Source organism: Pleuronectes platessa, chromosome 11 (assembly GCF_947347685.1).
Source record: "Pleuronectes platessa chromosome 11, fPlePla1.1, whole genome shotgun sequence".
NCBI lineage: Eukaryota > Metazoa > Chordata > Actinopteri > Pleuronectiformes > Pleuronectidae > Pleuronectes > Pleuronectes platessa.
The window spans coordinates 1,554,322-1,567,713 of NC_070636.1; the positions used below are offsets into that span (position 1 = coordinate 1,554,322).

The 13,392-nt window shown below is 46.8% G+C and overlaps 2 protein-coding genes across 2 annotated transcripts in view; one reads left to right on the forward strand and one right to left on the reverse strand.

Annotated features, from left to right (window-relative positions):
• Positions 1-4,954, forward strand: part of kcnh5b (potassium voltage-gated channel, subfamily H (eag-related), member 5b) — a 38,671-nt gene extending 33,717 nt beyond the window's left edge. The window contains exon 9 of the mRNA XM_053434738.1: positions 3,866-4,954. Coding sequence (XP_053290713.1) covers positions 3,866-4,954 — 1,089 coding nt within the window. The remainder of the gene's footprint in view (positions 1-3,865) is intronic.
• Positions 1-13,392, reverse strand: part of LOC128450900 (E3 ubiquitin-protein ligase TRIM35) — a 454,970-nt gene that overhangs the window by 198,855 nt on the left and 242,723 nt on the right. The gene's annotated exons all lie outside the window — the stretch shown is intronic.

The window sequence follows — 13,392 nt, forward strand, 5'->3', positions numbered from 1 at the left end:
TGACCATTGATCTGACCTGTTTTCATAACCAGTAATCCGGTTTATATCATTGAAAGTCTTACACATTTATACTTTAACACTTTAATGTCACCTACAATATTATGTTGTGCTTCCAACAACAAATTAAAGTTGTTAAATAAATCGTAAACACACAAAGCTCCGGGTTGTGTGTTGACCTCACAGCTGTTCAGCGTCTGCGTCGCCTCCTCTCTCGACTTCTCACTTCTCAGACGCCGCTGACAGATCCGTTCTGCTTCATTACTCATAACGGCCGGTCGTTCCGTGCGGGGGGGGGGGGGGAACAGCGGACGGCCCACTTCAGACCGTGTGCGAGGCTCCGTACCCGAGCGCCGGCTGTCGGGGAGACAGACGGACAGAATAATGGGGTCAGAAGAAATGAGAGAAAGGAGTCCAGAGATATAAGATGTGTTGCTGCTGCCGGCGATTACTGCAACGCCAAGCCATTTTCTGTAGAGGCCCTAAAAGCTCTGACTGGCAGCCAAAGTCTTCACAGTGATGGATCTGAGGAAATTACAGTGTTTAGAGAGAGGGAAGATGTTAAGCAGAGCTTCTCTGTTCAAGTGTCCGGGCCGAGCTTCAATCTGAGATATTAAAGAACGTGAAGACTTCGAATTAAAACCATTTTATATCCACGATTTTATATAACTATTCAGGAGTCTGAATAGTTACAGTCTGAATCTTTCATGTAAGTTATTTGACTTGTTTTTATTTCCGTCTCTTAGTTTTTCTTTTGTCTCTGTACATGGAAGTCTCCATCCTTTGCATCCATCTCTTCTTCACATCGTCTGTTGTCTTGACTGACGTGAGGACTGACGTGAGGACAGTCTCTTGTCTTCACTGTCTCACGGCTCCTCGCTGCTTATAGCTCAGAATCAGAATCAGAAAGTATTTATTGCCAAGCAGGTTTACACCTACAAGGGATTTGCTCTGGTTATTGGTGCATACAATGAACATAGAAACATAAAAACATAAAAACACAATAAATACAACACACATAAGAAAAGCAATAAAAAGAAACAATATATATTTACTCACTATTTACTTCTTATTTACTCCCTTTTTCTAATATTTATACAAAGTAACATTTATTTAGACATAAACATATCTAAATAAAAATATATATAATAGATAAAAGACACAAAAAGTGAAGTAAAAAGTTAAATGCAAGATGCAAGACAGTTAACAGTGTCAGATTGCAATATGCAATGTAATGCAGTATAATATAATAAAATATAAAGTGTTAATTTAACACATCCTTGAGGTGTGGGGGCAGAATAAAAGTCCGCCCCCACACCTCATGTGGGACATTGTCGTGGATTCACAACACGATTGTGTTTACAGTTGTGGTCACAGTGCGTCCCTGCACAGCTGCAGAGAGCTCCATGCATCGTGAGGACATCGAAACGTCGGTGTCTTCATGTGGTCAAATATGAGAAACACGTTTCCCCTCCAGGTGTAAATTGGATAGATCCTCATCTGTTTGCATCTGCTCCTGTCTCCCCGGAGAAAGAAGCTTCAGCTCTTCCTCTTAGAAGGCGGCTTTTCCTATTTTTAACCAGCTTTGTTTGATCTCACTGTCGGTAAAAGAACACGGTGTCCTTCCCTCCGTGTTTTTGTTGTAACCCCGCGCCCACAGACAATCAGTGAGTGTGCGTCGCTTTAATCACTGAGTGAGAACAGGAGCAGTCTGCTGCAGGTGGGTGAACAGAAAAAGGTCCGGATCAATCTTCATACTCAGAAGTTTAGCAGCTTAGTTTTGTAATCTCAGAGATTTGTGAGACTTTCTGTAAGATTCTCTGCAGCTTTTAATCTCTGCAAACTAATTCAATACATATCCAGAGGACTGTGTGAGTGAGAACATGAAGAACTGCTTGAAGGTCAAAGAATCCAGGGTCTGAGAATCAGAAGCTCGGTCCTGCTTCTTCTCACAGACACGTGAATCTGTGGCTCAAGAGTGAAGCTGGTTAATGAGGTTCATGGTTTTCGATCCTGTGACATCAGCATCATCGGCTCTTCTTCATCATTCACACACAAACAAACAGAAGACGCCTCAGGTTGGATGAGCAGGACGTGTGGATGGAAGGTTGAGGTTGGATGAGCAGGACGTGTGGATGGAAGGTTGAGGTTGGATGAGCAGGACTTGTGGATGGAAGGTTGAGGTTGGATGAGCAGGACGTGTGGATGGAAGGTTGAGGTTGGATGACCTGGAATCGTGGATGGAAGGTTGAGGTTGGATGAGCAGGACTTGTGGATGGAAGGTTGAGGTTGGATGAGCAGGACGTGTGGATGGAAGGTTGAGGTTGGATGAGCAGGACTTGTGGATGGAGGGTTGAGGTTGGATGAGCAGGACGTGTGGATGGAAGGTTGAGGTTGGATGAGCAGGACGTGTGGATGGAAGGTTGAGGTTGGATGAGCAAGACGTGTGGATGGAAGGTTGAGGTTGGATGAGCAGGACTTGTGGATGGAAGGTTGAGGTTGGTTGAGCAGGACGTGTGGATGGAAGGTTGAGGTTGGATGAGCAGGACTTGTGGATGGAAGGTTGAGGTTGGATGAGCAGGACGTGTGGATGGAAGGTTGAGGTTGGATGACCTGGAATCGTGGATGGAAGGTTGAGGTTGGATGAGCAGGACTTGTGGATGGAAGGTTGAGGTTGGATGAGCAGGACGTGTGGATGGAAGGTTGAGGTTGGATGAGCAGGACTTGTGGATGGAGGGTTGAGGTTGGATGAGCAGGACGTGTGGATGGAAGGTTGAGGTTGGATGAGCAGGACGTGTGGATGGAAGGTTGAGGTTGGATGAGCAAGACGTGTGGATGGAAGGTTGAGGTTGGATGAGCAGGACGTGTGGATGGAAGGTTGAGGTTGGATGAGCAGGACGTGTGGATGGAAGGTTGAGGTTGGATGAGCAAGACTTGTGGATGGAAGGTTGAGGTTGGATGAGCAGGACGTGTGGATGGAAGGTTGAGGTTGGATGAGCAGGACTTGTGGATGGAAGGTTGAGGTTGGATGAGCAGGACGTGTGGATGGAAGGTTGAGGTTGGATGACCTGGAATCGTGGATGGAAGGTTGAGGTTGGATGAGCAGGACTTGTGGATGGAAGGTTGAGGTTGGATGAGCAGGACGTGTGGATGGAAGGTTGAGGTTGGATGACCTGGAATCGTGGATGGAAGGTTGAGGTTGGATGAGCAGGACTTGTGGATGGAAGGTTGAGGTTGGATGAGCAGGACGTGTGGATGGAAGGTTGAGGTTGGATGAGCAGGACGTGTGGATGGATGAAACGAGGGAGTTCAGGAGGTATAAATGGTTGGTTGGGTCGATGGTGGATGGACAGTGAGAGGGGGGGGGATCTGCTCAGGTTGGGATCTATTGGGAGCGTTTTTCATTTTAAGAATAAGACTTGAATCAGCAGTGGGTTGGCCGGCTGCCCACCCCCCCCACCCCCCCTGGCAGGGACTTCTGTCATTCCTAATGTAATTAGTGTGTAAGAGGAGCCAGGAGAGAGGCTGGCGCCAGGCTGAGTGATACCGAGGGAGGTGTGGGAGGTTCACTGATGGGGAATCGAACACACGGCTCCGGAAGCCTCGCAGCACCTGAGTGCACTGCAGAGGAATGTGACATGTTCTCAGAGAGTTAGGACAGACGGAGACATTTCCATAATAACACGTCTTCCTCTTCTTCTCATTGTTGTCGGCAGACGATTTATCTGCAGTGATTAATGTGCAGCGCCGGGCGGGTGGGGGGGGGACACCACACAGGGAATTATTATTCATACTTTTCATATGAAATGATAAGTGTTCTGATAAGAGCCGTGTTCTTCTTTCTCTCTCTGCATGTGTTTCCATACAGATCATTTTCCGCAAGATCAGTGACGTGAAGAAGGAGGAGGAGGAGCGGCAGCGGGCGAAGAACGAGGTGCAGCTCACCATCCCGCAGGACCACCCGGTGCGGAAGCTCTTCCAGAAGTTCAAGCAGCAGAAGGAGCTCCGCAGCCAGGGGGCGCCCTCCGCCTCGCAGCCGGACCTGGAGAAGAACCAGCTGCAGGTGGAGCAGCACCAGCACCTGCACCCCCACAGCCTGCAGCTCGGCCACTCCAGCCTGCAGCACTCCCTGCCGCTCAGCCTCCAGCGCCCCCCCGCCTCCATGCAGAACGGGGCGCCGCTCAGCAGCAGCGTGCTGACGGTGTCGCAGGTCACGCCCATGCACAGCTCCCTGGCCTACAGTCATCCCAGTGAACCTGTCGCCAAGCAGAACAACTGTGACATCATGGAGCTGCAGCCCAGCGCCGCCGCCGGGGCACCGGCCGTCAAGATCAAAGTCAGCTCCAGTCCGGTTCTGGCCAAACCCGCCCCCAGGGCCACCGGCTGGATGCGCCTGAAAAACAACATGGCCCCGGTGGAGGCCCGGAGGGAGGGGCTCAACAACAACGTGAAGGCTGTTTCTGTGGAGATGTTGTCTCAGGAGGGCAAAGGTCAGGAAGCTCGGGGGGGTGGAGATGTAGAGGAGGGCGGGGTGTCCAGTAACAACCCGCTCCGCAAGACGGACTCCTGCGACAGCGGCATCACCAAGAGTGAGCTGCGGATCGACCGGGCGGGGGAGGCGCGCACACCGGCGGCGGTCACCCCGCTCCTCCACAGCCCTCTCCCTGGAGGGGCGGGGCCCCCTCACCCATTCTGCCCCATCCCGGAGCAGGCCCTGCAGGCGGCGCTGCACGAGACCCGGCTGCAGCTCCGGGAGGACATCCAGTCCCTGGGAGGCCGTCTGGGCGCCCTGGAGAGCCAGGTCGCTGAAATCCTCAAGCTGCTGTCGGACAAGCGCCGGCCGTCCACGGGGCCGCCGCCCGCCTCCGCCACGCCTAAAACCAAAATACTACGTCAGGACATTTTCACCGTTTCCAGGCCGGTTTCTCCCGACTCGGAGAAGGACGAGGCGCTCTGAAGGGAGCTCAGCCGGTGGCGTGGAGCGAGCTGGAGCACCGGGGATCTCACGGCACGGCGCCCGATCTCCACCATCAGTCCCCCGCTCGTCCTGCTCCGTCAGAGAGACTCACTCCACCGGTCTCGATTCTCTGAGACAATAAAACTGGCTTCTCTGACATTTGCACACGGACTTTTACCTCCAGGTCACGTGAGCGTCCCCACGCTGACCTGGGCCTGTTCCTGTTGATTGTAAATACCTCTCTATGCATGTCCAGCTGGATTCTGGCCTGCCAAAGAAACAACTGAACCTACTTATTGCCTGTATATTATGCAGTTGACTGCATGCAAATGGAATTTAAAGAGACATTTTGTTGAGCTTCACTGTACATATGAATATTTTTCAATTTACTATGTGGATATTCAGGGTTTGCATACTGGTAGCACTAATCGGATGGAACGAGGATGAGGGTTTCCCGGCTGAGCGATGGTGCATGGATCATTCAGAGGGAGGAAGGTTGTTGTTTTATTCTTTGCCTATGAGATGAAGTTGATTCTGCTCTCACCTCTCCGTCCTCTGAGGACTTACACACGGGAAGTCTCCTGGTTTAAATCCTTTTTATATTATTTAGTGATCTTGCTTCTTTACAATAATTTCTATTTTTGATGACGGATATGCCCTTGGCCTCGTTTGTATGTCCGGTGAACTCTTGAGTGGTTAGAATCCTCCCGGTGTCTATGCATTACTCAGATTATTCCACCTGTGTCACATGTCGGTGAGAGAAGGAGGTTTTCCTGTTTCCCTCCGTTCCTCTGCATGAATCAGGGATGGCAGAATGCACTTTGGGGTAAAGCTGGAATGACGGGAAGTCTTTGGAGGAATGACACAGAGTTTAGTTCACATTAAAGTCCACTCAGCACAGTGACATGTAATCCCCCGGCCCCGGCGCCAGGCACAGGCTCTGAACCGCCGGGCGTCCCACCGGGGGTTTGATTCCATTAGGAGCTGCAGCGGCGCAGCCAGAAGCTCCAGTAATAAAATATGGAATACTCTACTTTTTATGATATCAGTTTTCTAAAGCTGCATGCGAAGGAGTAGTTTTATGCTCCGGAGTGCGAACATGTATGTGCATGTGTGTGCACGTGTGTGTGTGTGCGTGTATACTAACACACAAACACGTGCACACACATGCACAGTGATTCTTCATGTGAAACCCTGACGACACAGATCAGATCGCATCTTTGTCAGAAGTCGAGCTTTTTCAGGTCTTGTGAAATTCAGACGCTGTCGCACGTCGTCCTGCGCTGCGGCAGCCTCGTCTGCAATATACACGCATGCACACACACACACACACACACACACACACACACACACACACACACACAGGCATATTTATAAGGCAGAACACAGATGTACAGTAGCCGTCATCAAAGTCTCAGCTGGTTTTACACATAGACTAAATAACAATGGACAACGTGACATATCTGAAAAGATAAACCAAACCGTCTTGATCGCCCCCTGGTGTCTAGCTGCAGTATAGGTCACAAACCCCGCCTCCTCCATGTCAGCAAATGGGACACGGACCAAACTGAAAAGTCAAAGAACACATTAAATATATGCTTCAGTCCTTGATGGGAAGTTGATGCAAGAGCTAAATTAGTTATTTGATGCTGTATAAACTGGGTGAAAGGTCGTGATTGACAGCTGAGACCGACACGTCAGCAGCTTCCTGCTCGATATCGAACACATCATCTCAAAACACAAACACTGAGCAGCCTGGTCAGAACCTGTAGCTTCTTGTGATTCTTCGGTGAAAACACAATTTTCTATCTCTCAAATCTTTCCACTGACGCCCCCCCCCCCCCCCCCCCCCCCGCGCTGTCAGTGGACTGGGAAATGATTTTAATTGGCGTGAAATCTCAGCAGATGAAAACGAGTTTAGAATCTTTAGCTTTCTGTCGCGTTATGCTAATCAGGTTTTTGTTTTGGAGAGAAAACATTTCTTGTTGTGCAAATTATAATTTTTTTATTGAAATGTGAATTTTCTGCCTGTTTCCTCCCCCGCTTCACTTTCCCCACTTCACCTGCCGAGAGTTTAGTGTTGGCTCTGCTGTCGGCCACTGAGCACATCCCCTGTCAGGGGTAAAGTGCCTTGCCCAGGGGCACCTCAGCAGCAGGTTCAGGCAGGGTTTGGCCCCGGTTGTTGGACTTTGAGGACGGGGACTTGTGTAGAGCAGCAGATTCATATCTAAGCTATGCAACATGTGATTCTCTCCCAGTGGGAATGAGGCTAGTTCAGATGGATTTTAACATTTTAACGTTTAACGTGAAAAGCTGCACCAGGATGAGAATAATATTTAATATAAACTTTATGTGTTTGAGGGATTGATGGAGTGTTTACTTTCATAGATATAATTTATTCATATCAACAACTAAACTGACGCGTTGCATAAAATCCAGATTAACAGATGAATTCATATTTATGACTTTGTGTTTTAATGGAATACTAACTTTTATTTTAGAAACCAAGAATCAACAGATACGAGCAGCAGGAACGAATAAGACTAAATCTGAATCACGTAAATATAATTTTAGTATAATGTTTATTCTAGAGAGATTGGAATGTAGATCTAGAGCGGCTCTGGTCCAGAGGGGTCCTGACTCCAACGCCTCGTCTGGACCCTTGAATCGACCTCTGCCCTGAACCCGAGGCTGTCAGGCTGAGTTCAGGCTGGTCTGGGGTCAGAGATACAAACAGTGCATGTGGAGCCATCAGCCACTGTTACACACTGAAATGTCTTCAGTTGGTTTCCTTCTCAAAATGTTCTCCAGGAGTTTCACAGAACAATTCTTCATCTCGTTCATTTCAGCTTTTAAACAGACGTCTGAGAGAAGCAGATCTTTTGTTCCAGATCTGCAGGAACTTCCCCGTCTCTTCTCTCAGACTCGTTAGAAGCTTGTTGGGAAACGACGCTGGAGGAAAAGTGGCTGCAGCGAAAGTCGTTAATGACTAAAATAACTCCCAGAATGCACCAAACCTTAGAGATTGATGTTTTTCTCTGGACCTGAGCAGATTGTCTCAGATGGATTTCTCCTTCCAAAGATTTCTGCAGACGCTGTTTGATCCATGACCGGATGTCACAGCCGTCTGAGATCATATCAAGATGGAGCTGCACCTTGACTGCAACTCAAAACCTGTTAATAAACAAATAGATTTAATCATCGCTCAGATTTAAGTTGAAATGTTTCCATGGATAGCATTTCAGAATCCATCAAATCCAGGACCTGAGATCCAGGTTCATTCCCCAGAACCGACTCTTACTAACTGAGCACGATCGACAGTTAATGAGCTAAAGAAACTAATGATCCACCTTAAAATGATGAGAGTAAAAATCTTTCAAAGGAAAAACAAAGACATGTTTTACATTTATATTATATTCACATTTATATTTGAGTTTTCACATAAATCCCTCTCTCAAATCGAGTCTTCGTCAAAACGACTTCATGCCACAGATTGTACTCAGAGTCAGAACCAGCAAGAGATGTATGATCTTTATTTTTACTATTTTACTAAAAACATATAAACCTATATAACAAAGATTTATTTAAAAATATATATATATATAACAGTATCTGAAAAGTGAGATCAGGCTGGCAGAGTTTTGACAGTTCAGACTTCAGGCTCAGATTAAAGGTTTGAGAAGGAATATGAATAACCTGGAAATGTAATAGTTTTCAAATAATAATTCATGTTCCTGCAGCACTGACGTGTACCACTGGAATAATATGGAACTGGACGTGTAGTCAATACAAATCATCAATTTCAAAAAGCTAATAGAAGTCATTTCATTATAATTTATGTCATTTTAAGATTATAATATAAAACTGAAGTATCTGAAATGTTAAGTTTCACTACAATATGCTTTTAATTCCATTTTAATAACTTCACATCTTTACAGTTTCGTTTTGCTTCTAACCTCAGAGCAACATCTGGATCTGCATCTGATCCAGATGTTGTGTCGGCACAGCTCAGCAGCTGCTCCGGCATTAATTGTTCATTTGAAAACAGAATCAGAAAACTTAAGTGTTGAAATTGTTATATTCACAAATACATTGTTGAAATAATAAATGAGAGTGTATTTATTCCAGTGGTGCCCTCCAGGCTCCTCACGTCTGAGACACTTTGAACCACGAGTTGTCGGAGGAGGAGTTTGAGATTTGCCGGTGAAGTGAATTTATTTTCGCTGAGTCAGCAGTTTGAGGAGCTCGGACTCGAACCAGCAGCGGGAGTTTCACAGTTTCCCTGTCGCTCGTTATTCATGTCACCAGAGAATGAAGATCAACTGGGATCTGAGCCCGACAGACACACACACACACACACACACACACACACACACACACACTTTACAGCACAGGCCTTTTCAGCTTTTTGCCACTTGAATGTAAAACAACCCCCCCCCCCCCCCCACGACTCTGTTTTCTGTTTTTCTTCTTCCTCTCCTCTTTTTTCTATCTTCCTCCTCTCTCTCTCTCCTCCTCCATCTTTTCCTCCCCTGTACCCCCCCCCCCCCCCCCCCTAGCATGCTGGTGATGTACAGTCTGACTGACATGAATCCTCCTCTCTCGGGGGGGCGGCCGAGGGGCTCCATTTATTGAAATTATCCTCTGGCTCGATTGGATTCCTGTAAATTCTATTGAAGATGACTCTACACCAGATGGAAGTCATTTCCTGGGTAGTGAGAGATTCTTTCTTTTTATTCTTGATCGTTTCCCTCGTCTCAGAGAATGGAGGCGAGCTGCAGGATTCGTTTTCAGGTCTTCAGACTCGGGATGATTTTAATGAACGAGCCCCTTTGGAAAAAGCTTTTCTCTCTTTTCTACTGGAATGTTTCTACTGTTTTGTTAGAGCGATGGTTCGGAGCAGCACTGAAATCCCTCACTGACTCATGTATTGTTTTACAGTTGCACACCTAAGCTGTAGTGTCAGAAAAATAAACAGCCGTCTGGGATACTCTGTCTGGGCTCCCTGTCCGTCTCTGTCTGTTTTTAGAAACGCTCTGTTTCCTAGAGGAGCCTGAAGTCTCCAATCAGCTGAGTGGATCTGTATCCAGCTGACACACGAGGAGGAGGAGGTTCTCTGGATGGCTCCTCACCTCCTCCTGTCCAGATGAGCCCTCCTGCTCTGTAGGTTAATACAACAACAAGAATTCACAAAACTGAAAGTCACTTTAAAATGTCCTTTTAAAAGCGTTCCACCTCTTACTGCTGCGTCTGAAGACTCATGAGACGTTTTCTGCACAGAACCTGTTTCACACATGCACAACACAGCAGCAGGTTTTCAGCACAGACATCCCATAATTCACTGAGCTTCACTGACGTCAGGAGAATTTATTTTAAATGTAAGTACTGAACTGAACAGGGAACAGTTTCATTCAACTGGAGAACTGTTCAGAGAAGACCGTCTAATGTCTGATCAGCAGACGCAGGCTGAGTCCCCTGGAGGATGGGGCTCCTGGAGGATGGGGCCCCCTGGAGGACGTGTCCCCTGGCGGACGTGTCCCCTGGAGGATGGGGCTCCTGAAGGATGTGGCCCCTGGAGGATGTCTGAGGATGTGGCCCCTGAATTCAGTCGCAGCCTCAGAGTGTCGGAGCCTCTGTTGTGATTTCTGTGCCGGTCCATCTGAAGTGAAGGGAAACCGAGGAGGAGGAGTCGTCCTGGCCCCTGGAGGACGTGGCCCCTGGAGGAGGTGGCCCCTGGAGGATGTGGCCCCTGGAGGATGTGCCCCCTGGAGGACGTGGCCCCTGAAGGACGAGTCTCCACCTGCGGCTCCGTCTGGACACATGAAGCCTCGGCTGTCCAGAGTCTGAGCTGAAACTCATTTCAGAGCCCAGATGGAGAACATGCTTATCCCCATTAGTGCCTCCTCCTCCCCGGAGAGAGAGGAGGAGACGCTCGTCTGCTTCCATCCAAACTGACACCTGTCAATCAAAGGCTTCCAGCAGAGACTCCCGCAAAATATATTTTAATAGCTGCTGGTGAAAAGTGAAAAGTGAGAAATTCTTCCTCGTTCAACTTGAGTTTCAGTTTCTGAAGTTTGAAGCTCATTGAACCCAGAACCTTTTTAGAATCTGAATCAAAAGCTTTTCTTTACTTTTTATACAAATATGAAAACAAAATTGAGAGAATTTTATGTCAGAAGTTTTGTTTTGATTTGTTAATTAAGCTCCAATAGTTTTTATCTGTTTATTAGAAAACCTTTGGTGACAAATTGTGTTTTTAAAATCTTTATATTCATATAATATCAGACGAACCAAAGTCTAATAAAAAGAGAGATATGTTTATTTAAAGTAGTAATAATATCTGATATAATGATAATCTGATAGGATTTGGAGTCAGCGGGTCACATGACAGTGAATCTATTATAACAGACATAATAGTTGTGGAATTCATCGTTGGTCCATATGATTGAAAGTTAAAGTTAAAAGACCTTTGATCAAATATTCAAAACTAACTTCAATGCAGTCAACAAAAGCTTCAAGTCATGTTAATTATTCATTTATTTATTCATTGAGAAAAACAACTCATAATCACAAATATCAATATGATTTATTACATGTTTGTTTGTATAAAGATAGAAAACCATCAGGATATAATATTAAACATTAAGCCTGAAGCCCAATGATGTGACCTGCACAGTTTGAATAATGTGTGTTTTACTTTATTTATTTAACACTTAACACACAATAACCTGTGACCAGTGGGCGGTCTGTTCTGCAGCAGCTCGGGGGGGTGCTGAGGAAACATAGAGTAGAAGAAGTCTTAGTCATATTATTAATAACTGTAATTCCCCCCCCCCCCCGTGCCTCTGATTGAATCACTTCTACTGCTGCACTTTTATTTCCTCTATCACCAGTTTATCGCTCCACTGTCTGTTGTGTCTTTTATTTATTTGCTTGTTTGTCAGTGTTGTTCTCCTGATGGTGGAAGCGTTACCTAATCCTCGGTGATGAAGAGGTGGATGAAGAGTCCTGCCACATATCTCCTCTTTGAAATAAGGCAAAGAAAAGGTTGAAGGTTTCTTAGAATGCAAAACAATGAGTTAAAGTATTAGAACATCACATTTTACTTTTTACAATAATCATTCCCATGATTACACGGCAAAAAATGAAAGTGATTCCAATTAGCCGTCATCTCTCTCGTGGTAATAAAGGTGATAATCATCTCTCTCTCTCTCTCTCTCTCTCTCTCTCTCTCTCTCTCTCTCTCTCTCTCTCTCTCTCCCCCCCCCCCCCCCCCCCTCTCTTAATGCTTCGTCATCCTCTCACCTCCTCCCCCTCACGCCCCTGCAGGAGCAGCTGTATAATTCATAACCTCAGCCGGAGCCTGTCGGGCCCTTTCAGACGCAGCGGGGGGGGGGAAGTTCCCCTTCAGGCTCGACTGGGAACCTGCTCACCTGCCCTGGATCCCAACCAGCAGCTGGTCAGGTAGAGGAAGAGGGACGCTGACCTGAACCTGCAGCCTGCGAGGAAACCCTGTTATAATGAACTTTAAAGTTATTTCAGTTATATTCAGTTTTATTTAAATTACATGTCAGTTCAAAGATCGAATAATTTCCATAAAGATGCGTAAGAGGTTTTAAATGTTGCTATTTTAGAAGTTGATGTCACAAAATGATATGTTTTCTGGCCACATCGTTTATGAATAAATATATAAACCAACATCTGGAACATGGAGTAAAGAACGAGAAGATTCTTAGGGACACTTTGAATGTCGTCTGCTCAGTGTCGGAGCTTTGAACCGTTTGAAAACTGGATCTGATCTTTTCTCTGGCACGGGATGGAAAGTTGAATCACTTCCCAGCATGCACCAGGAACAGGCCATGTGACCCCTGAATATCCTGTGACATAAAAAGATGGTTCCACCCGGAACAAAACGTCCCGGTGTCTCTCCTCTGAGCTCAGGAGGACGCTGACCTCAGGTGAGGAACCTCTGTGGATGGTGTCACGGTCTCCTCCTCCTCCTCCTCCTCCCTCTTTGGTACCCCCCCCACCACCTCCCCTGCAGCCAGGAGAGGAAGTGGTAATGTCAGGAGCGATTAGCACAGCGGGGGGGTCACTGCTGTCAGGATGGTTGTGGATAACAGAGGTCTCTGGAGAGCAGCTCAGATAACCTCTCCTCTGTTCCTGCTATTAACCTCCACCTCCTCTTCAAGCCTGAAAGCTGCTTGACGCTAACGCAGACAGATGTTTGTTAACTTCTGCTGGACGAGCTCAGGGCCACAGAGAACTGGGGTTGAGTCTCCAGATGTTTTAGAAAGTGGCCATTGGCAGCAGATGAACCTGAACTGAACGAATGTGCTGCTGACGTGAAGGTTTCTGCTCCAGAGGCGGTCGAGTTGTTTTCTGTTTTTATGCTTTGTCGGGGTTTCCCAGGATTTTCAAGGCATTTGGAAACTTGT